Source organism: Notolepis coatsorum (assembly GCF_963971535.1).
Source record: "Notolepis coatsorum genome assembly, chromosome: 12".
Classification (NCBI taxonomy): Eukaryota; Metazoa; Chordata; class Actinopteri; order Aulopiformes; family Paralepididae; genus Notolepis; species Notolepis coatsorum.
In genome coordinates this window covers 79614904-79640251 of record NC_140176.1, presented here as the reverse complement: position 1 = coordinate 79640251, position 25348 = coordinate 79614904, and the positions used below count along the sequence as shown (strand labels likewise).

General features: G+C 50.8%; 1 protein-coding gene across 1 annotated transcript in view; it reads left to right on the top strand.

Annotated features, from left to right (window-relative positions):
* The window catches only part of ctnnd2a (catenin (cadherin-associated protein), delta 2a), a gene marked incomplete at both ends in the record, with an annotated part of 886308 nt that overhangs the window by 703249 nt on the left and 157711 nt on the right, over positions 1–25348 (top strand). Inside the window, one exon of the mRNA XM_084325908.1 lies at positions 615–861. Coding sequence (XP_084182034.1) covers positions 615–861 — 247 coding nt within the window. The remainder of the gene's footprint in view (positions 1–614; positions 862–25348) is intronic.

Genomic DNA, 25348 nt, shown 5'->3' with positions numbered 1-25348 from the left:
ATCTTTTCATGTGTTAGGGCTTTCGAGACCTATTTCTGAACAAGCTGTCCTATCAACGCTGCAATTTAGGAACACAACATTACGGCATTCTGTCATGCTTTGCTCCTCCTGGTGGCAGATAACAGAACAGCACTTCATAGAGAAATTACATTAAAATCAACCGCGTCTGCGGCGTCTATTGCCGACGGTAGAATGGTCAACAGATCTGTCTGCTCCATCTGTAGCATGCTGGCGAAAATGGTCGTCAATTAACCAAATTTGGTGATCTGGTGATGTCTCGTCTCTCACGCTGCAATGAATTCCTGACGCTGTGATCAAAGCACAGGAAAAAGTTGATTCCTCCATTTATCTGTGTGTTACCAAGGTGACGGGCTGTGCTCAGACAGGGCACTTTTATATTTAAGTTTAGAATAGCCTGCATTTTCTTTAATGGTTAAATACTGAAAATCTTTTTGTCATGAAACGGTTGTACTATCCAACCTATTGGCAAGTGAATGAGAACGAATGCTCCATCAACTGTAATTATTGTTCCAAAATGGAGCGAGTAGAACGACTACTGCAGCGTCCATTTCCAGTTGGGGCCTTAATTTGTTGGTCGTCTCTAACCCATCCAGGTAAATACGCCATGAGGGATCTGATCCACCGGTTGCCAGGCAGCAGCAGCAGCAGCAACAATGGCACCAGCGGCGGCACCTCCGGCACCACGGGCCCCCCCGGTAAGACCATGTCGGACGACACGGTGACGGCCATCTGCTGCGCACTGCACGAGGTCATCACCAAGAACATGGAGAACGCCAAGGCCCTGAGGGACGCCGGAGGTATCGAGAAGCTAATCGGCATCGCCCGCAGCAAAGGAGACAAGTGAGTGGTTTAGTTCAATGGGACATTTCGTTTTGAACAGTGAACTAACGTATCAACATGCACTACTAGAGTAACTAGACTTGCTGGAGCATTTGTTGATATCAGGATTTATCAGTAGCTAGCCGGCTAGATACCGGTTAGACAATGCCTACTAAAAGTGAATAGTTGACTGGGTAATTTTTTTGTTTAAACAGTAACGATAGCTAGGTAGCTAACGTTAGCTAACGGTCGAATTCACTATAGACTCGAGCAGAGGAGCCTCCTCTCAGTCCTCTGTGTTTACAAACTTTAAACGGGTGCGGGAGGGGCAAGGGAGGAGGAGGAGCGGCAGTTTGCAGGTGCTGTGTGTCTGAGACAGACAGCGAGTGAGATCTCCGCTTGATCAGTTTCCGCGATCTGCGAATATGACTCATTATCGGAATTCACCGATCGCATATTTATACTGATTATCGGCCGATAAAGATCGGTGGCCGATCGATCGGGGCATCCCTAGAGTATATTATAGTAAACTGAGGATTACTGAGGATGGACAGATAATGTTGATATTCAAATATAAAAAAGTTTCGAGAGGAGTGGAAGTTTGAAGACAGACTAGACTACAATATGATGCGGGGGTGGTGCGTTGAAACAGTACGTGTGTCCCTCCTGACCCCACTTCTATGTTTCAATAAATTATTTGCATTTAAAACGATTAACGCTGACTCATTCCTTCAGTCCACTAAAAAGTATGCTAATATTCCTTATGTTGTTTATGATATTAATTGAAAATAGCATATGAGAGTATTATATAGTAATAATAACACATGGAGATATACTAAAAAGCTATTTATAATTTTTGGCTGGTAAAAAATCTGCCTGGCTGGTAGTTTTTAAAATCTACCAGCCAAGTGGTTGGTAAGTCAAAAAGTTAATTTTGTTCCCTGCATATATGCCTAAAACCACAATTCCCGACGCCGTGACATAACACGAGTGGGAAGAGTGGACACAGCCCTGCGGCGCTTCACCTCGTCCAAACAGGTGAGGCAGGGCGCGAGCCAGCATGAAATATATTGATTGAAAATCGCATCAACAGATTGCAGAATGGGTACAATGCAGTACGCCTCAATACACACAATTGCTAAGGGAATGCAGAGATGGCCAGCAGGCCACCAGCAGGTGAACATGGTGTGACAGGAGGGGCGCTCAGTAAGCCCCAGGTGACATCAGAGGAACAGAGTGCCCACCCAGTCAACTCTGGGGGTCCCTGCCCCTGATCAAGTGGGCCTTCCACAGGGTTCAAGACCGAAGAGTGATCATCCATCATAATGTCATAATGACTTTACAACTACCGAAGAAGGGACTAAGAATTGCCCATCTAAATATTTGTAGACACATCAATAGATGACAATCAGGTTGCAATACAGGGGAATAATTTATACAGGCTTGATAGAAATAAGCATGGAGGAGGTGTTGCTTTTTATATTCAAGAACATATACCTGTCAAAGTACGAATAGATCTAAGTGCACCTGGTGTGGAAATGCTATGGCTACAGGTTCATCTACCTCACCTTAAACCAATTCTAATAGGCTGCTGCTACAGACCACCGGGCTCAAACATACAGTACCTTGAAGATATATGCAAGATGCTACAAATAGTCACTGATATTGACAGAGAAATATATTTTGTTGGAGACCTTAATATTGACTGGTTCTCCAAAACATGTACATTAAAAAAGAAATTAAGTGATGTGGCCAATGTGTGCAATCTATCACAGATTGTGAATGCACCAACCAGAGTTAACATCAGGTGCACAGGAAGATCTTCAACTTACATTGATCACATTTTCACAAACTCTGTGGAGATGTGTTCAAAGTCTGTGCCAGTAGGCTTTAGTGATCATAACATCGTTGCAGTAGCAAGGAAAACTAAGGTGCCAAAAGCTGGGCCTAAAGTTATATACAAGAGAATGTACAATAATTTCAATGAAAATGTGTTTGTTGAAGACTTGAACGAGATACAATGGGATAATGTGACTGAACTAACGAGTACAGAGAATGCCTTACAATTATTTATGAAACTGTTCTCATCCATCTGTGACAAACACGCCCCTATGAGGAAATTAACGGTCAAAACAACTAAAGCCTCTTGGCTTGATTTGGAGTTGAGAAGCTGTATGAAAGAGAGGGATCAATTGAAAAAGGATGCTATTGCATCCGGTGGCTCGGATGATTGGCAGGCCTATTCTCTTCGGTTCAAATAACAAACTCAGCAAGACCGACGGCTTCTCGGTTACAGTGGGTGACAATATTATCACAAGGAAAGATGAAATGACCTACCTGGGTTCCATCCTAGAGGCTAATCTTTCCTGTGACAAAATGGCATCCAATGTAATAAAAAAAGTCAACCAACGAACGCGATTCTTGTACCGAATCTCCTCTCTGGTAAACAAGAATACCCTGAAGACTCTAGCAGGAGCACTCATTCAAGGGTACTACGACTATGCTTGCACCTCATGGTACCAAAGCACCTCAAAGGCACTAAAAAACAAATTACAAACATCTCAAAACAAGCTAGTCAGACTACTACTTGACCTGACTCCTAGAACCCACCTCACCCCTGCCCACTTTGACAACCTAGGATGGCTTAGAGTAGACGACAGAGTACAGCAACTTGCAATGGGCCTGGTCTACAAGATACACTACGCGACCAAGGTACCCATGTACATGTCAAAATACTTCCCAAAGGTCAGTGAATACCACGATCACAACACCAGAGGGAGCTCCACAAATCATGTAAAACCCAGATTCGGCTCAAACAAGGGACTAAACACGTTTAGCAATTATGCCACATCAATGTGGAACGCCCTACCTAAAGCTGTAAAGGAATGTGAATCACTACCCACTTTCAAAAACACCCTCAAAAAACACCTACGTGAGACTGCAATTCGAAACTGGCCCCTACAAATGTCCTAACCTAGTTGTACAGTAAATGACCAAGTAAGGCTTTGTCAATATTCCAATGTACAGTGTAAAATGTGTGTGTGTCCCCTACCCAACCCCCCCCCCCAACCTCCAATGTACAGCCCTCACCCAACCCACCCAACCCCACCCCACCCAACCAACCTCCTCCAATGTACAGTTTCTACGCCAAATGTATATACACTCCTTTTCTGGACACTTTTGTATCACAAACAGTACTGTATTTGCAAATCTGATATGTCATAAATGTATAGATGTAGCTGTAACTGAGGGGTACAATTCCCTGACTGTATTACTAGATATGATACTTACTACCACTACCTTTGTACTTAATATTCGGCCACCCAGTACACGGCATAAATATATTATCATAAACACTCTCACGTAGATGAAACGGATCCAACACAAATGTACGAAGTCGAAACAGGTCTTTATTTCTACACAGCGATGGTGTGTAGAACAAGCACTTAATCACTTAATTACATTTATGAATTGAAATAGTATGCACTTTTATGGCAAAGAGTATTCGTCGGTATATCAATAGAGAATGTCCAATCTCTGAAGGCGCAGGTGGTAAATATACGACCTGGAATAGTTAAGGAATAACAGCAATGATACTTTAATGATTATATACTAGATACACTAGAGGGGGTTAATCCGGTCGCTTGTAAGCCGACAGGAGTAGGAGGGGGGGGGGGGGGTAGAATCCGGCTGCCTCGTCCGGCCAAGGGTATCCCAGGTGAACCCACTGTAGTGCCGTTCAATGCGCCGGCGATCCTTGGACCACAGATGAAAGCAGGTGGACTCTTTGTGGGCCGGCTCTCTCCGGTCCACGGGGGAGAGACGTGAAGCGACCTCGTCTTGCAGAGCGTCTCCTCACCTTGCGTCCTCTCCAGGGGGGGGGGTTCCAACACACGGCAGTGTCGGGGGTCTTTATCCATGGAATAATCAAAGTATACAAAGCATAATCCGTGCCTGGGAAGGCGGGCTGTCGTCGGTAGAATAATCCGGTATACAGGTCCACTCGCTCGTCGGCTCTGGGGCTCCTCGGGTGCAGCTTCACATGGGGTCAACCACCCTGGGTAAGCAGCCAGTTCTCTGCCCGAAACGATGGGGTACTGACTACGGTAGTATTCTCACCGCACGAAGCACTATATATTAACAGACTATTATTAGCTTAATAGACTACGTCCAACTCGACGATATAGTGCCAAATATGACTATTCAAATATTAATATACACGATGTCTCAATACCGATGGTAGGCGAACTTGGCCTTACTCCCACACGTGGCGTCGCGGGGAGGCTTTACGTCTGTGACTCTATTGGAGGGTAAGAAACTGGACTGAAAAGAAAGTCCTACTTTAGTAGCGCAGTATATATACGCACTATGAACAAATAGTCCCATTAGTGGTGCGGTAGCCAGATTCCTACGCGGAACTAGGACCTGTTCGTACATGTGGAGCGGCACGTTTGAACTGGGTCTGAGGGGCATGGCAGCCTGGCACCAAGGTCTCGACCAATAGTAGAATGGAGACTATTATGGGATGTTCAGTAGGCTAGAATGGATATTCAATGCATATTGTACAAGGAATATACAAGGGATATCAGGGAATATTAGAGAATATACAAATACAATTAAATATATATATATAAATAAATATATATATTCGGTTTAATCTGGCCCTTCACAACAGCCACCCCCTGAATAGGTCCCAGACCTAATCAGTTAAACAGAGACAGATTAATCGCGTTGTCTATTTACACATAAGGGTTTGCTGTAGGGGTCAGTCAACTTCACAAAGTCATAGGGTTGTAGGGTCATGGTCATCATCGATTGTGTCTGGGAGTCGAGGCAGTTCTATGAGCCTTGCCACGGGACGGGTGTAAGTGCGACCCTGGACGAGCACTTCAGCTGCTCGGACCTTGCCGTCGGCACCGGTGATCACTTTGCTTACGCGGCCGGCCGGCCACATAGCTCTGGGCAGTGATTGATCAATAATCATGACGACTGTTCCTTCTGTCAAATTGTCTCTCTCCTTTACCCACTTCTGGCGGGTCTGTAGAGACGGTAGGTAGTGCAGTAGGAAACTGTTCCAAAACTTGTCGGCTAATACTTGGCTGTACCTCCACATTCGTCGGCCGTTCGCTTCTTCAGGCCGGTACATTGTCTGTGGTAATGCAGGATCTAGCCGCCCCATCAGGAGTGTGTTGGGGGTAACTGGGTCGATATCCGCCACATCACTGGAGACATATCCGAGGGGCTTCGAGTTAAGTACTCCCTCAATCTCCGTGAGGACTGTCAGTAGGACTTCTTCCGCCACAGTCTGGCCCCCAGTACTGCGTACAGGGCTGTCTTTATGGAGCGCACTTCTCGTTCCCAAGTGCCACCGAAGTGGGGTGCGTTTGGGGGGTTGAATTGGAAATCAACCTGTGCTGGAGCGAGGTGGGTCTTAAGTTCTGGGCCCATAGCTTGGAAGCTCTCTCTCAGCTCTCTTTCGCCGCCTTTGAAGTTTGTCCCATGATCGGACAATAGGGTAGACGGTCTTCCTTTCCGTGATGTGAATCTTCGGAAGGCCATAAGGAATGAGTCTGTGCTCATGGTCGGGAGCTCGATGTGTATCGCTCTGGTGGTCATGCATTTGAATACAATACCCCACCGCTTCTCGGTTCCTCTTCCTTTCTTTATGTGCAGCGGGCCAAAGCAGTCCATACCCGTTGAGTGGAATGGCTTGTCACCGATTCGGAGGCGACATGGAGGAAGGTCAGCCATCCTTGGTATGCTGGGCTGCGCGCGCCACTTGCGGCAGTCTAGACATGTTCGCTGGAAGCGTCGTACCGCCTCTCTTCCTTGTAGGATCCAGTAACGACGTCTGATTTCCGCGAAGACTCTTTCTGCTCCTGCGTGATGTACATCCTCATCGTATTTCTTTATAATCAGCTCTGTGACCTTGTGTCGGCTGTTCAATACGATCGGGTATTTAATGTCATCCGGTAGATTGGGGGCTCTGCGTAGGCGACCACCCACTCTGATGAGGGTATGAGCGTCGCTCTCAGGGGCCAGGTGAATTAATCTGCTGTCGGATGGGACGGGCTTTCCTCCCTGTAGACAGGCCAATTCATCGGGGAACGAGTCTCTCTGGGCTCGCTGCAGTAGAAGCAATTCTGCTTCCTCGTAGTTAGCTGCTGACATATCAGCGGGGGACTTGCACTCCGGGTGGTACCGCAGGAATGTTCTTTGTTGTGCACTCTCTATGGACGTGCAATCGTCTATGTTAGGGTCGGTGGAGGCTACGGTGCTCAATCCACAGAACACAGACTTCTTATTTTCCACCTCCTCTGGACTTGCTTCCCTCGGGATAGGCATGGGCCACTGTCCTTCCGGGAGTCTTAGGAATGCGGGGCCGTCACTGTAGACATTGCGACGGGTGAGGTCATCCAGGGGCATCCCCCGGGTGATGACGTCAGCTGGGTTCTGTTTTGTATCAACGTAGCGCCACTCTGTTTCTCCGGTTAACTCTTCGGTTAAGTCTTGAATCTCGGTGACTCTGACTCCCACGAAGACTTTGTACTTGCATGAGTCCGATTTGATCCAGGCGAGTACCGTCGTGGAATCTGACCACAGGATTGTTCTAGACACCGGTATGGTGAGCTCACGTTGGATGAGCGTGGCTAGGTGCGCTCCGGCTAGGGCTGCGCAGAGCTCTAGACGTGGGATAGATTGTTGCTTGCGTGGGGCTATTCTCGAGCGGGCGAGGACAAATGCTGTGTAGATCTCTCCCCCCTGGTCTTGGGCCCGCAAGTAGGCTACTGATCCGTATGCGACCTCTGAGGCGTCACTGAAGACGTGTAAGTCCATTTTACATGTCTCTGGCCTCACCGTGGGTGGGAAGTAGCTTCGGCGCATATTAACGCCTGGGAGTGAGTGGAGCTCCATCTCCCACTCTCTCCAGGTGGATGCAAGGTGTGCGGGAATGGGGTCGTCCCAGCCCTGGTCCTTGTCCCACAATGCTCGTACAATCATTTTTGCCCTGGTGGTGTACGGTAGAATACATCCTAGCGGGTCATATTGTCGGGCGAGTGTTGTGTACACACTCCGTCTGGTGGTCGGCGCCGCCGCCGGCCTTCCCTGCTCCGTAATCAGGGGCTTGTGTCTGTAGTGAAGCGAATCTGTTTTGAATCGCCACACCAATCCCAGGGTCATCTCCTGGGCTTCTCCCGGGATTGTAGCCATCCAGGTCTCGCTGCTGGCTGCCTTGTCCTCGGAGGAGAGGCTGCGCAGTACTTGCGGATCGCTGCTGGCCCACTGCCTGAGATCAAAGCCGCCTTTGATCAATGAGGCGCGGAGTTTAATCAGGAGAGCCTCGGCTTCTTCCTGGGTTGAAAGGCTTTGTAGACAGTTGTCTACGTAGAAGCTGTTCTTTACGCTGTGTCGGACCTCTTCGTCCGCTGCTGGGTCCTCTGCTACATGTTTCTGTAGTGCAAATGTCGCACAGCAGGGGTTGCACGTCGTTCCGAAGGGGAGGACTTCCCATTGGTAGATGGCTGGGTGCTCATCTCCTGGCTTCTCTCTCCATAGGAACCGTAACAGGGGCTTGTCCGCCTCTACTAATCTCACCTGCAGGAACATTCCTTTAATGTCCCCGCTGATGGCCACCTTTTCCTGGCGGAAGCGGAGTAGAACGCCGAGTAGGGAGGGGCCGAGTGTGGGACCGGGCAGTAACTCTTTATTCAGATTTTGGGATCCGATCTGGTAGCTGCAGTTAAATACTATGCGGTCTTTACCGTTGTGATGGACCTTGTGGTGGGGCACGTACCACGATTCAGTGGTCTGGTCAGCCTCTTTAATGTCCATCTTTGTGACGTGTCCCGCTGTGATGAGCTTCTCAATCTCAGCGCGGTATACACTCTCTTGGGCGGGGTTCTTGGCTAAGCGCCGCTCCGTGTTCAGCAGGTACCGTTCTGTGGCGTCTGTCTTGGCGTGGAAAGTAGGCATTCCTTCTCGCCGCAGGAGTGGCGTGGCGTATCTCAACACGCCGTTGACCGGGACTCTCTTGGTCCCTGTCTCGAGGAGGTGAATGGCGTAAATGTCATCTTTAGAGCGAATGTCTTTCTTTCCGTTCTTAAAGGGCATTTGTTCCAAGGTCCATAGCCGCTCTACGTGTTGCAGGAGTGCGGTTTCTCCCTCTGTGACTCGGGAGTGGAGACATCTAGTGGCTGTACTTCGGTTGAGAGATTTGGCGAGCGGGCCTTGGAGAGTCCATCCCAAACGGGTCTCGACTGCTGCAGGACAGCCTCGGGGTCCGGTATGAACCCGGTCTATCGGGACAATGAGGTCTGCATGGTCGGAGCCTATCAACAGGGTCGGCATAGCATTGTCTATGAGCGGGATCGGTAACTTGCGCAGATGTGCATATTTCTCCATCAGCTTGGCGACGGGGTATGTGTACCGCGACAGTCCTATTTCTTGGCTGGTGAAAGCGTCTGCAATCTGGTACCGTCGCTCAGGCTGGCCGCTTGCTGCGATAGAGAATGAGACATTCTCGCCCTTTATCGTCTTCAAATCTCGTCTTATTGTCCGAATTGTCATTTGGGTTTCGCTTCCCCGCAGCCCTAGCTGGGCCGCAGCGGAGGCGAGCAGCAGGGTCTTCTCTGACCCGTCATCGAGGACGGCGTAAGTGTCCAGGACTTTATTCTGGTAGCTTAGTGTCACACGCACTACTTTTAGGAGTACTCGGGCTCCACTGCTGCTGGCGGGATCGATGTACATGACGCTCGCTTTGCGGCTGGATGGTGCAGGTGAAGGGCGCCGTCTGTTACTGTCGTGAAGTATGTCCAGATGGGCTCCATCGCACTTGGTGCACCTTTTCTTTAAGCGGCATTCGGCTGCCATGTGTGAGCGCGCACAGCGAAAACAGCGCTTGTTGGACTTTATCCATTGACCTGCTTCCTCCGCGTTCAGCTTGGGGAAGGAGTCACATTGCGCTAGCCAGTGTTCTTTCTCACAGTAGGGGCACACTATCTTCCACTTCTCCGTTCTGGAGGGGGTACTGTGGCTCCTGCTGCTCGGTACTGACTCCGATTGGTGCATCACAGTCACCGATCTTCTTCCATCATTTAGTCGTCTGGTTCCTTCTCTGGAGCCAGGGGTGCTCCGTCCGAATGTATCTAGCCGTAGGCTGCTGACTTCTCTCGCCAGGAAGTCTGCTAGATCGAGGAGGTTCGGTTCGGGGCCATTCGGGTCTCTGTGGTCCCTCTGCCGCCTAAAGCGCTCCTGACGAGCGGGCGGCAGCTTCTCCAGGATCCTTTCCACATTTGAGTTGGCGTAAAGTTCATGCCTCCCCTTCTCTCTTTGCGCTCCCAACATCCCTACCAGGGACTGCACTCTGATGGACAGGTCGTCCAGTGCTCGATTGTCTATTGCTGGGGGTAAGCGGTCGATGTGTCGGATCTCCTGGATCACGTAATCCCATATGCGCCCATACCTCTGGTCCAATGCTACCAGCGCTGCTGTGTATGGGGTGGTGGAAGTCGCGTAGGCGAGCGCTATATTATGTGCGCGGGGTACCTTTAAGTGCTTCAGTAGGATGGCGTATTTGTGGCGTTCATCCAATACATCCACCAACATGGTCTCCAGACACATGCAGAGTTCTGTATACTGGGCCCGGTTCTCTTGGGTGAAGTCGGGTACCATAGGCGTGCCAATGTATGACGCTGACTGTGGATACATCGGCGAGCGTTGGGGGAGAGGCCTCCTAGGCGAGTCTCCTCCCGCTCCTTGGTATGGGCTGGTACCGGCAGTGTACCATGGCCCGCTTGTCCAGGTGCTGTTCCTCGGTGCGGGTCGTGCGTCGTGCTCACCCGGGTATAGAGTCGGGGGTCTGTAGCGCAGCTCCGCGGGAGTATAGCCTGGGCTGTACCGGGCCTCCTGGTCCGGTAGAGTACTGTGCTGTCTTCGGGCGTGGTTCTCCTCCTCTTCCTCTTCGTCTTCAGTTAGGTCATCCAGTGCTTGTAGTCTCTGGTTTAGCCTCTCCACAGGATATGCTGCTCCTTCCCGGTTGCTAGGTCTCGCTTGGACCGGTGGGGGGAGGTGGTCTGTGGGGGGTATAGACCTCGTCTGTTGGTCAAGTTCAGGGTTGTTTACTCGGCTAGGGGATGCCGCCCTGGAGGTGTGTCTAGACGAGTTCCTGGAGCCTCTGGCGGAGGGAGAGGGTGTTGTCCGTCTGATCAGCTGTTCTATTAGTTGCGACTGCTGTCTGTCGCGCGCTGCGTCCCGTTGAGCACCGGCTCGTTCTCGGGCCACATTCTCTTCCATCTGAATGCGTCTTATTTCTAGACGTATCTGCTCGTGTTCGCTTCGCTGCTGGATCTGCAGTCGGTCGCGTTCAGCAGCGGCGTTCAGGCTGATGAGGAAGGCCTGCTGTAGGGTCCTCTCTGCCTCGCTGGGAGAAGGCGGTTGTATAGGGGAGCCTTCCCTCGGGGTACTCCTAGCGAAGCCTTGGAGTTCTATCTCCACGGTGCTCTCCCCGTCTTCTTCCGTGCCGAATTCTCTCTCGGTAGCGTTGTATTCCTCCCGGGACTCATCGGGGACTACTTCTTCAGTACTGGCGGGGTGTGAAGTCATGTCTGGTTCCCACTGGTCCCCACCGTGAACTTGGTCAGTTACATTAGAGCCCGTAGGGGCCTCTATGGTCGGGGTAGTCTGGGCGTTGGGGTTAGACATACTTTTACTTTCTAGTTTTACCGCGTTTACTGTTAGTAGAAGACTAGGTTGTTGACTGACAGCGTAAGCCTCTAAGTACTGAGGGAGCCGTCGTTCGCGCTGCGGGCGTTGGTTAGGAGGATCGTTTCGTGGAGTGTTCATCATAGGCCATTTCAATATTAATAACACTATATTAATATTACACTAATTACCCATCCGGCTCGAAGGACCAATTGTAACTGAGGGGTACAATTCCCTGACTGTATTACTAGATATGATACTTACTACCACTACCTTTGTACTTAATATTCGGCCACCCAGTACACGGCATAAATATATTATCATAAACACTCTCACGTAGATGAAACGGATCCAACACAAATGTACGAAGTCGAAACAGGTCTTTATTTCTACACAGCGATGGTGTGTAGAACAAGCACTTAATCACTTAATTACATTTATGAATTGAAATAGTATGCACTTTTATGGCAAAGAGTATTCGTCGGTATATCAATAGAGAATGTCCAATCTCTGAAGGCGCAGGTGGTAAATATACGACCTGGAATAGTTAAGGAATAACAGCAATGATACTTTAATGATTATATACTAGATACACTAGAGGGGGTTAATCCGGTCGCTTGTAAGCCGACAGGAGTAGGAGGGGGGGGGGGGGTAGAATCCGGCTGCCTCGTCCGGCCAAGGGTATCCCAGGTGAACCCACTGTAGTGCCGTTCAATGCGCCGGCGATCCTTGGACCACAGATGAAAGCAGGTGGACTCTTTGTGGGCCGGCTCTCTCCGGTCCACGGGGGAGAGACGTGAAGCGACCTCGTCTTGCAGAGCGTCTCCTCACCTTGCATCCTCTCCAGGGGGGGGGCTTCCAACACACGGCAGTGTCGGGGGTCTTTATCCATGGAATAATCAAAGTATACAAAGCATAATCCGTGCCTGGGAAGGCGGGCTGTCGTCGGTAGAATAATCCGGTATACAGGTCCACTCGCTCGTCGGCTCTGGGGCTCCTCGGGTGCAGCTTCACATGGGGTCAACCACCCTGGGTAAGCAGCCAGTTCTCTGCCCGAAACGATGGGGTACTGACTACGGTAGTATTCTCACCGCACGAAGCACTATATATTAACAGACTATTATTAGCTTAATAGACTACGTCCAACTCGACGATATAGTGCCAAATATGACTATTCAAATATTAATATACACGATGTCTCAATACCGATGGTAGGCGAACTTGGCCTTACTCCCACACGTGGCGTCGCGGGGAGGCTTTACGTCTGTGACTCTATTGGAGGGTAAGAAACTGGACTGAAAAGAAAGTCCTACTTTAGTAGCGCAGTATATATACGCACTATGAACAAATAGTCCCATTAGTGGTGCGGTAGCCAGATTCCTACGCGGAACTAGGACCTGTTCGTACATGTGGAGCGGCACGTTTGAACTGGGTCTGAGGGGCATGGCAGCCTGGCACCAAGGTCTCGACCAATAGTAGAATGGAGACTATTATGGGATGTTCAGTAGGCTAGAATGGATATTCAATGCATATTGTACAAGGAATATACAAGGGATATCAGGGAATATTAGAGAATATACAAATACAATTAAATATATATATATAAATAAATATATATATTCGGTTTAATCTGGCCCTTCACAACAGTAGCAGTACTGTCTATCTGTATGTCATGTATGTCATATATGTTATGATGAATTGAAAATGGGGGACCCTGATGTAAACAAGACGAAAGTCTTTCTCTGGTCTGCATCCCCTTAACAATTGTATGTATTGAGCTGTACTGTACTGTACCCATTCTGCAATCTGTTAATAACCTTTTCAATCAATCAATCAACCATTTTCTGAGAAACAAAGTCACCAAAATGAATACACAGAAGAAAAAACAATACTATAAATCCAAGTTTGAAGAAATTAAAGGTGACAGCAAAAAGTTATGGAGAACCTTAAATGAGGTCATGGGAAAGAATAAAACAAATACGATGCCCTTGTTTATAGAAGCAGCTTGTGGATTTATTACCAAACCTCGAGATATAGCCAATCATTTTAATGATTATTTTATTGATAAGGTGGAGATGATAAGGAATCAAATGCTGCCAGTGGATGGTAAGCTGTCTCAATCAATAATTAAACAGCATATTATGCATACAAAAAAATTTGAATTTGATTTTATGGATATAAATCTAGAGCAAATGGAAAAGCTTCTCTTGTCCATACAGTGTGACAAACCTTGTGGTCATGATAACTTAGATGGTAAACTGCTCCAGCTGGCAGCCAGAATTGTAGCAAAGCCACTGTGTCATATTTTTAATCTATGTCTAAGTGAGGGTGTTTTTCCTCAAATGTGGAAGATAGCTATGGTCACTCCACTTCCAAAAAATGCTAAACAGCCTTTTAATGGAGCAAATAGTCGACCTATTAGTATCTTGCCAGTTTTAAGCAAAATCATGGAAGGTGTTGTTTTTAAACAGATTCAGCATTACCTCTCAGAAAACAGTATCAATTCTCAATTCCAACATGCATATAAGGAGGGTTATTCTACATGTACAGCTTTAACACAATTAACAGATGACTGGCTACAACAAATTGACAGGAAGCGAATGGTGGGTGCTGTACTACTGGATTTCAGTGCAGCTTTTGACCTCATAGATCACGAGTTGCTGCTCATAAAACTAACTGCATATGGATTCAGAACTGCAGCTGTTAACTGGATAAAAAGCTATCTATGTAACAGACAGCAATGTGTTGTGTTTAATGGTACCCTGTCCAACTTTAAATCCCTACAGTGTGGAATTCCACAGGGAAGCTGCCTGGGGCCCCTCTTCTACGCCATTTTTACAAACGATTTGCCATGGGTATTAGAAAATACATGTATGGTTATGTACGCCGATGATACTACAATGTATGCATCATCAGACAAGACAGAAGAGCTTAATGAAGTCCTTCAGAGAGATTTGAACTTAGTGTCCACTTGGGTGTCTGAAAACAGGCTGAAGTTAAACATCTCAAAAACCAAGAGCCTAATATTGGGATCCAAGCATGCTATAAGAAAAGACGTGAAGCTAAGTATATCTTTAGACGGAACAGCTATTGAGCAAGTTAGAGAGGCAACGCTGTTGGGTGTCACACTTGATGGAACACTCTCATGGTCAACTCACACCAACAATGTGGTTGCCAAAATGAGCAGAGGTATTTCAATTATCAGAAGGTGTAGGTATTTTCTAGCCGATCTGATATTGAAGCAAGTGATACTGTAACTGAGGGGTACAATTCCCTGACTGTATTAAAGAGTATGGTATATTAAACCACTACTAGTTATGTACTTTAATTACTGGCCATACAGTACATGAATATATATGGTGAACACCCACACAAGAATACGGCATTGACACATAAAGTTCTATTTAGAGGGTATTTATTATTATCAAGCAACGTTAGGTTACAGATTGAGAATTATGCTTGCGCTTGTATGGCGAAGAACACACGTAAAGTAAGTCAAGAGCGTAAGTCAATGAGAATAGTATGAATACTAAGATGGGTCTAAACTGACGCCACCTGTGGTATAGCAATTACATAGGGCACACTAGTACCAGCTGGAGACACTGGGGGGGTTCCCTCCGGGTGTAAGACCGGCAGGGTAGAGGAATGTTCGGGTACAAAGTCTGGGTCAACGAGGAATAAAGAGGCTCCAGCTACGGGAGTCGATGCATGTACTCCCTTGATCAGCATACAAAGCAGCAGTTGTAATCCAAGTATGCTCGACAGCATGGACGACAGCCAGCCAGCCTCTTCCTAGAGGCGGGCTCGAGTGATGATCCTCACGGGGGTAAATCCCAAACGATAGTGGAATCCACAGTACTATTCTCCAGCGGCACGGTCCCAAAGCAATATAATCCAACCAGAAATGGTTCTGCAGTCGCCGACGCCGATTCTCCTGTGCACTATACTTCACATTTAACTAGGTCGAACTTGACGTTATTTCACTAAACTCTGACACTTTTACTATCCTATTCGCACATGTTCTAAGTGCTCTATTTTGACGCAAGGTTGCTCACTTCACTTGGTCGTTGACTCGTGGTGAAGGGTTTACTAGTAATGAACGAAGTGCTGCTGTTTACACCTGCGCCGTATTTATACGTAAGTGACAATCTAGTCCCAACCTGGTCACTTTGGTCCTGAATCACTGCACTGCCAAAGGCATGTTGTAACATGCCCCAAACTCGCCCACCGCACCTGTCTGAGTACGAGACTGCCTGGAGCCTGGGGGGGGTGTCCAATAGGAGAGCGCATATTACTCTGGTTTGTACGCAGGTAAAGGGATATTCCGTGTATATATACAAATAATATACAAGGGATATCAAACGATATACAAATATTATACAAGGGATATCAAACAATAAATATATATATTCGGTTTAATCTGACCCTTTGTAACAGCCGCCTCCTAATTAGTCCGCACCTAATTAGTTAAAGCGAAGACAGATTAATAGTCCTGTCAACTACTCAATGTCTGTTGTGGGGAGTAGGGCAATCTACAAAGTCAGTGGGTCATGATCGTCATCAAGGGAGTCAGGGAGCCTTGGCAACTCTATCAGCCTCGCCACGGGTCGGGTGTAGGTCCGTCCCTGGACAATAACTTCTGCCACTCTGACCTTTCCGTCGGCACCAGTGATCACTTTGCTTACGCGGCCGGCCGGCCACGCAGCTCGGGGTAGTGACTGGTCTATGATCATAACGACTGTGTCCACTTTTAAGTTGTCCCTGTCCTTGACCCGCTTCTGACGGGCTGGAAGGGATGGTAGGGGAGCTTAGGAGGAAGCGGGCCTGAGACTGGTTGATCTGTGCTTGGCTGCGTCTCCACATCCTCCGTCTGTTCCTCTTGTCTGGTCTGTACCCCGTCTGAGGAGGGGCCGGTTCCGGCCGCCCCATCAAGAAGTCGCTTGGGGTGCTGGGTTCGAGGTCAGCTACGTCGCTTGGAGCGCAGCTGAGGGGGGTGGAGTTCGGAACTCCCTCTTCTTGGGCCCACGGTTCTCTCGCAGGCCTCTCGTACAATGTCAATAGCCTCTCAACGGGCTGTACGAGAGAGTGGCCTGTGTCGCTCACCTTTGTGTGCAGGCAGCGTGTAAACGTGGGTTGACTGTCAAGTCCGTAGAGGGGGCCCTGGAGCGTCCACCCCAGTCGGGTCTGAACCGCGACTGGGCATCCTTTGGGTCCGATGTGGGCCGCCTCAATTGGGAGAATGAGGTCCGCGTGGTCGGAGCCTATGAGCAGGGTCGGTGTGGCGCCGTCGATGAGCGGTATAGGTAGTTGACGTAGGTGCACGTACTTCGCCATCAGCTGTGGGATGGGGTAGGTGTACTGTGACAGGCCTATGTCGTGGCTGGTGAAGACGTTAGTGATACTATACTGCTTCTCGGGCTGCTCGACCGCTGCTATCGTGAAGGAGACATTTTCACCCTTTATGGTCTTCTGGTCTCTTCTAATGGTACGGATTGTCATTGTTCCTTTGGCACCCTGCAGGCCCAACTGGGCTGCGGCGGAAGCGAGGAGGAGAGTCTTTTCAGACCCATCGTCTAGGACGGCGTAAGTGTCCAGGACCTTGTCCTCGTAGCTCAGGAGCACTCTGACCACTTTGATGAGCACTCGGGGGGTCCCGTTATGCTTGGGGTCTATGTGGAGCACTCCTGTTGGTCGGTTGCCTTGGATCTTCTGTAGTGGTGCCGACTCGCGGTAGTCCGAGTTGCACCGTGACTCCCAGTGTCTGCCGTAGCAGTCAGGACACCAGGGGCCAGTCCTATGGATCTTCGGTAGTGGTGCCATCGCCTCGGCCTGATACATCACCGTGACGGGCCCACTTTGGTTTCCTGGCAGACGCTTGTTGATGTCATGCAGGACCTCCAAGTGGGCGCCGTCGCACTTGCTGCATTTCTTCTTTAAACGGCACTCAGCTGCCATATGGCTGCGCGCGCAGCGGAAGCAGCGGCGGTTGGCTTTGATCCACTGACTCACCTCGTCAGTGGTCAGCTTCTTGAAAGTGTCACATTGATACAGCCGATGTTCCTTCTCACAGTACTGGCATTCAATCTTCCACTCCCCCTTGGTCGGGGGGTTGCTGTGGTTCTCGTGCTGCGGCACTGACTCGGCCTGGTGCATAACGGTCACCGACCGGCGGTTATCATTAGATCTCCGAGGTCCATCTCTTGGGCTTGGTCCACTCCACACGAACGTATCCAGTCGTAGGCTGCTGACTTCCCTCGCGAGGAAGGCGGCCAGGTCTAGGAGGGATGGCTCGGGACCGTCGGGATCACGGTAGTCTCTCTGCCGCCGAAAGCGCTCTTGGCGGGCTGGAGGGAGCTTCTCTAGTATTCGTTCCACATTAGAGTTAGCATATAGTTCATATCTCCCTTTCTCCTTTTGGGACCCCAGCATCCCTACCAGGGATTGTACCTTGATAGAGAGGTCATCCAATGCTCTATTGTCTTTGGCTGGGGGGAGGCGGTCGATATCTCTTATTTCTTGTATCACGTAGTCCCATATGCGTCCATAACGCTGGTCGAGGGCCACTAGAGCCGCGGAGTATGGGGTACTTGAGTTGGATTATGCCAGCGCTATATTATGCGCTCTGGGCACCTTGAGGTGCTTGAGGAGGATGGCATATTTGTACGACTCATCGGGGACGTCGGACATCATAGTCTCCAAGCACATCCGTAATTCCGTGTACTGTGCTCTGTCCTCGTGCGTAAAGTCTGGGAACGTCGGTGTGCCAAGGTACGATACCATGGATGGCTGGCACATTGGTGAGTGTAGGGGAAGAGGCCTCCTGGGCGAGTCTCCCCGTACGTGTTGTCGTGGGTTGGTACTTGGTGGGTACCAGGGGCCGGGTACCCAGGTGCTGTTCCTCGGTGCTGACTGTACGTCAAACTCACCCGTGAGTTGGGTCGGGGGTTTGTAGTGCAGTGACTCGGGGCTGACGTCTGGGCTGTACTGGGCCTCCTGGTCCAGAGTACGTTGCTGCTGGTCGGGGCTGTACTGGGCCTCCTTGTCCAGAGTACGTTGCTGCTGGTGGGCTTGACATTCCTCCTCTTCCTCTTCCTCTTCTAGGTCCTGGAGTCTTCTAGTCAGTCTCTCGGCGACGTAGGCCGGTTCTTCCTGGCAGCTGGGTCTCGTATGGACCGGTCGGGGAGGGGGTTCGGAGACGTAGACAGGATCCTTCTGTTGGCCGGGTCCCGGGTCGCTGGGTCGGGTAGGGGAAGGTGCCCTAGACCCTTGTCGTGATGATCTCCGGGAGCTCCGTGCGGAGAGAGGGGGTGTCGCCATGGCAATCAATTGTTCTATCATCTGCGCCTGCAGCCGGTCGCGCTCTGCTTCGCGCTGGGCATGGGCGGCGTCGCGCTCTGCTTCGCGCTGGGCATTGGCGGCGTTGCGCTGTGCATTGGCGGCGTCGCGCTGTGCTTCGCGCTGGGCATGGGCGGCGGCGCGCTGTGCATTGGCGGCGGCGCGCTGTGCATTGGCGGCGGCGCGCTGTGCATCGGCGCGGCCTCTTTCAATGTTCTCTTCCGTCTGAAGGCATCTGGTCTCCAGTCTTATGCGGTCGTCTTCACTCCTTTGTTGCGCCTGGAAGCGCTCTAGCTCGGTTGCAGAGTGTTCGCGTTCACTAAGGGCTTGCGCTTGGAGTTGCGCGTGAAGGCGCTCTCGTTGGTCTGCAGATTGTTCGCGCTCGCTCGTCTGTTGAGCCTGAAGGCGCTCTCTTTCCATGGTAGAGTGTTCGCGCTCACTTAATTGTTGCGCCCGGAGGCGCTCTTGTTCCATGGAAGAATGTTCGCGCTCACTAAGCGTCTGTGCTTGAAGTCGATCGCGTTCACCCTGAAGTCGATCGCGTTCGGTGGAGGCTGCCAGGGTGGCGATGAAGGCCTGCGCCAGCATCTGGTCCGCCTCGCTGGGGGATGACACTGACGGAGGTGATCGGCTTCTGACAGTGCTCGTTGGAGATCTGTGCTCTGGGCGCGCCCCGAGGTCCATCTCCTGGGCGCGCTTCTCTTCTGGTGGTGTGTCGGGTTCTGTCCCTGGAGCGCTTTCTTTATCCTGGAGCTCTCCGGGGACTATCCCGTTGACGTTGTCTGGGGGTATAGTCATGTCATGTCCCCCCTGGTCCCCCCCGTGAGCTTGGTCAGTTTCGTTAGAACCCACTGGGGTCTCTACTGGCAGGGTCGCCTGGTCGGTAGGATTTGACATGCTTTGACTATCCGCTTTATCCGCATTTAACGTCTGTTTAAAGCTAGGTATTAGACTGACAGCGTATTCCTCCAGATAGGGAGGTGGCTGACGTTTGCGCTGCGGGCGTTCTAGCTTGGGAGAGCCGCTTGAGGAGTGTTCACCGCTGGCCATGGTTAATATCAATATTATATTAAATATTACACTGATACCCTCCGGCTCGAAGGACCAATTGTAACTGAGGGGTACAATTCCCTGACTGTATTAAAGAGTATGGTATATTAAACCACTACTAGTTATGTACTTTAATTACTGGCCATACAGTACATGAATATATATGGTGAACACCCACACAAGAATACGGCATTGACACATAAAGTTCTATTTAGAGGGTATTTATTATTATCAAGCAACGTTAGGTTACAGATTGAGAATTATGCTTGCGCTTGTATGGCGAAGAACACACGTAAAGTAAGTCAAGAGCGTAAGTCAATGAGAATAGTATGAATACTAAGATGACGATACTGACGCCACCTGTGGTATAGCAATTACATAGGGCACACTAGTACCAGCTGGAGACACTGGGGGGGTTCCCTCCGGGTGTAAGACCGGCAGGGTAGAGGAATGTTCGGGTACAAAGTCTGGGTCAACGAGGAATAAAGAGGCTCCAGCTACGGGAGTCGATGCATGTACTCCCTTGATCAGCATACAAAGCAGCAGTTGTAATCCAAGTATGCTCGACAGCATGGACGACAGCCAGCCAGCCTCTTCCTAGAGGCGGGCTCGAGTGATGATCCTCACAGGGGTAAATCCCAAACGATAGTGGAATCCACGGTACTATTCTCCAGCGGCACGGTCCCAAAGCAATATAATCCAACCAGAAATGGTTCTGCAGTCGCCGACGCCGATTCTCCTGTGCACTATACTTCACATTTAACTAGGTCGAACTTGACGTTATTTCACTAAACTCTGACACTTTTACTATCCTATTCGCACATGTTCTAAGTGCTCTATTTTGACGCAAGGTTGCTCACTTCACTTGGTCGTTGACTCGTGGTGAAGGGTTTACTAGTAATGAACAAAGTGCTGCTGTTTACACCTGCGCCGTATTTATACGTAAGTGACAATCTAGTCCCAACCTGGTCACTTTGGTCCTGAATCACTGCACTGCCAAAGGCATGTTGTAACATGCCCCAAACTCGCCCACCGCACCTGTCTGAGTACGAGACTGCCTGGAGCCTGGGGGGGGTGTCCAATAGGAGAGCGCATATTACTCTGGTTTGTACGCAGGTAAAGGGATATTCCGTGTATATATACAAATAATATACAAGGGATATCAAACGATATACAAATATTATACAAGGGATATCAAACAATAAATATATATATTCGGTTTAATCTGACCCTTTGTAACAGCCGCCTCCTAATTAGTCCGCACCTAATTAGTTAAAGCGAAGACAGATTAATAGTCCTGTCAACTACTCAATGTCTGTTGTGGGGAGTAGGGCAATCTACAAAGTCAGTGGGTCATGATCGTCATCAAGGGAGTCAGGGAGCCTTGGCAACTCTATCAGCCTCGCCACGGGTCGGGTGTAGGTCCGTCCCTGGACAATAACTTCTGCCACTCTGACCTTTCCGTCGGCACCAGTGATCACTTTGCTTACGCGGCCGGCCGGCCACGCAGCTCGGGGTAGTGACTGGTCTATGATCATAACGACTGTGTCCACTTTTAAGTTGTCCCTGTCCTTGACCCGCTTCTGACGGGCTGGAAGGGATGGTAGGGGAGCTTAGGAGGAAGCGGGCCTGAGACTGGTTGATCTGTGCTTGGCTGCGTCTCCACATCCTCCGTCTGTTCCTCTTGTCTGGTCTGTACCCCGTCTGAGGAGGGGCCGGTTCCGGCCGCCCCATCAAGAAGTCGCTTGGGGTGCTGGGTTCGAGGTCAGCTACGTCGCTTGGAGCGCAGCTGAGGGGGGTGGAGTTCGGAACTCCCTCTTCTTGGGCCCACGGTTCTCTCGCAGGCCTCTCGTACAATGTCAATAGCCTCTCAACGGGCTGTACGAGAGAGTGGCCTGTGTCGCTCACCTTTGTGTGCAGGCAGCGTGTAAACGTGGGTTGACTGTCAAGTCCGTAGAGGGGGCCCTGGAGCGTCCACCCCAGTCGGGTCTGAACCGCGACTGGGCATCCTTTGGGTCCGATGTGGGCCGCCTCAATTGGGAGAATGAGGTCCGCGTGGTCGGAGCCTATGAGCAGGGTCGGTGTGGCGCCGTCGATGAGCGGTATAGGTAGTTGACGTAGGTGCACGTACTTCGCCATCAGCTGTGGGATGGGGTAGGTGTACTGTGACAGGCCTATGTCGTGGCTGGTGAAGACGTTAGTGATACTATACTGCTTCTCGGGCTGCTCGACCGCTGCTATCGTGAAGGAGACATTTTCACCCTTTATGGTCTTCTGGTCTCTTCTAATGGTACGGATTGTCATTGTTCCTTTGGCACCCTGCAGGCCCAACTGGGCTGCGGCGGAAGCGAGGAGGAGAGTCTTTTCAGACCCATCGTCTAGGACGGCGTAAGTGTCCAGGACCTTGTCCTCGTAGCTCAGGAGCACTCTGACCACTTTGATGAGCACTCGGGGGGTCCCGTTATGCTTGGGGTCTATGTGGAGCACTCCTGTTGGTCGGTTGCCTTGGATCTTCTGTAGTGGTGCCGACTCGCGGTAGTCCGAGTTGCACCGTGACTCCCAGTGTCTGCCGTAGCAGTCAGGACACCAGGGGCCAGTCCTATGGATCTTCGGTAGTGGTGCCATCGCCTCGGCCTGATACATCACCGTGACGGGCCCACTTTGGTTTCCTGGCAGACGCTTGTTGATGTCATGCAGGACCTCCAAGTGGGCGCCGTCGCACTTGCTGCATTTCTTCTTTAAACGGCACTCAGCTGCCATATGGCTGCGCGCGCAGCGGAAGCAGCGGCGGTTGGCTTTGATCCACTGACTCACCTCGTCAGTGGTCAGCTTCTTGAAAGTGTCACATTGATACAGCCGATGTTCCTTCTCACAGTACTGGCATTCAATCTTCCACTCCCCCTTGGTCGGGGGGTTGCTGTGGTTCTCGTGCTGCGGCACTGACTCGGCCTGGTGCATAACGGTCACCGACCGGCGGTTATCATTAGATCTCCGAGGTCCATCTCTTGGGCTTGGTCCACTCCACACGAACGTATCCAGTCGTAGGCTGCTGACTTCCCTCGCGAGGAAGGCGGCCAGGTCTAGGAGGGATGGCTCGGGACCGTCGGGATCACGGTAGTCTCTCTGCCGCCGAAAGCGCTCTTGGCGGGCTGGAGGGAGCTTCTCTAGTATTCGTTCCACATTAGAGTTAGCATATAGTTCATATCTCCCTTTCTCCTTTTGGGACCCCAGCATCCCTACCAGGGATTGTACCTTGATAGAGAGGTCATCCAATGCTCTATTGTCTTTGGCTGGGGGGAGGCGGTCGATATCTCTTATTTCTTGTATCACGTAGTCCCATATGCGTCCATAACGCTGGTCGAGGGCCACTAGAGCCGCGGAGTATGGGGTACTTGAGTTGGATTATGCCAGCGCTATATTATGCGCTCTGGGCACCTTGAGGTGCTTGAGGAGGATGGCATATTTGTACGACTCATCGGGGACGTCGGACATCATAGTCTCCAAGCACATCCGTAATTCCGTGTACTGTGCTCTGTCCTCGTGCGTAAAGTCTGGGAACGTCGGTGTGCCAAGGTACGATACCATGGATGGCTGGCACATTGGTGAGTGTAGGGGAAGAGGCCTCCTGGGCGAGTCTCCCCGTACGTGTTGTCGTGGGTTGGTACTTGGTGGGTACCAGGGGCCGGGTACCCAGGTGCTGTTCCTCGGTGCTGACTGTACGTCAAACTCACCCGTGAGTTGGGTCGGGGGTTTGTAGTGCAGTGACTCGGGGCTGACGTCTGGGCTGTACTGGGCCTCCTGGTCCAGAGTACGTTGCTGCTGGTCGGGGCTGTACTGGGCCTCCTTGTCCAGAGTACGTTGCTGCTGGTGGGCTTGACATTCCTCCTCTTCCTCTTCCTCTTCTAGGTCCTGGAGTCTTCTAGTCAGTCTCTCGGCGACGTAGGCCGGTTCTTCCTGGCAGCTGGGTCTCGTATGGACCGGTCGGGGAGGGGGTTCGGAGACGTAGACAGGATCCTTCTGTTGGCCGGGTCCCGGGTCGCTGGGTCGGGTAGGGGAAGGTGCCCTAGACCCTTGTCGTGATGATCTCCGGGAGCTCCGTGCGGAGAGAGGGGGTGTCGCCATGGCAATCAATTGTTCTATCATCTGCGCCTGCAGCCGGTCGCGCTCTGCTTCGCGCTGGGCATGGGCGGCGTCGCGCTCTGCTTCGCGCTGGGCATTGGCGGCGTTGCGCTGTGCATTGGCGGCGTCGCGCTGTGCTTCGCGCTGGGCATGGGCGGCGGCGCGCTGTGCATTGGCGGCGGCGCGCTGTGCATTGGCGGCGGCGCGCTGTGCATCGGCGCGGCCTCTTTCAATGTTCTCTTCCGTCTGAAGGCATCTGGTCTCCAGTCTTATGCGGTCGTCTTCACTCCTTTGTTGCGCCTGGAAGCGCTCTAGCTCGGTTGCAGAGTGTTCGCGTTCACTAAGGGCTTGCGCTTGGAGTTGCGCGTGAAGGCGCTCTCGTTGGTCTGCAGATTGTTCGCGCTCGCTCGTCTGTTGAGCCTGAAGGCGCTCTCTTTCCATGGTAGAGTGTTCGCGCTCACTTAATTGTTGCGCCCGGAGGCGCTCTTGTTCCATGGAAGAATGTTCGCGCTCACTAAGCGTCTGTGCTTGAAGTCGATCGCGTTCACCCTGAAGTCGATCGCGTTCGGTGGAGGCTGCCAGGGTGGCGATGAAGGCCTGCGCCAGCATCTGGTCCGCCTCGCTGGGGGATGACACTGACGGAGGTGATCGGCTTCTGACAGTGCTCGTTGGAGATCTGTGCTCTGGGCGCGCCCCGAGGTCCATCTCCTGGGCGCGCTTCTCTTCTGGTGGTGTGTCGGGTTCTGTCCCTGGAGCGCTTTCTTTATCCTGGAGCTCTCCGGGGACTATCCCGTTGACGTTGTCTGGGGGTATAGTCATGTCATGTCCCCCCTGGTCCCCCCCGTGAGCTTGGTCAGTTTCGTTAGAACCCACTGGGGTCTCTACTGGCAGGGTCGCCTGGTCGGTAGGATTTGACATGCTTTGACTATCCGCTTTATCCGCATTTAACGTCTGTTTAAAGCTAGGTATTAGACTGACAGCGTATTCCTCCAGATAGGGAGGTGGCTGACGTTTGCGCTGCGGGCGTTCTAGCTTGGGAGAGCCGCTTGAGGAGTGTTCACCGCTGGCCATGGTTAATATCAATATTATATTAAATATTACACTGATACCCTCCGGCTCGAAGGACCAATTGTAACTGAGGGGTACAATTCCCTGACTGTATTAAAGAGTATGGTATATTAAACCACTACTAGTTATGTACTTTAATTACTGGCCATACAGTACATGAATATATATGGTGAACACCCACACAAGAATACGGCATTGACACATAAAGTTCTATTTAGAGGGTATTTATTATTAT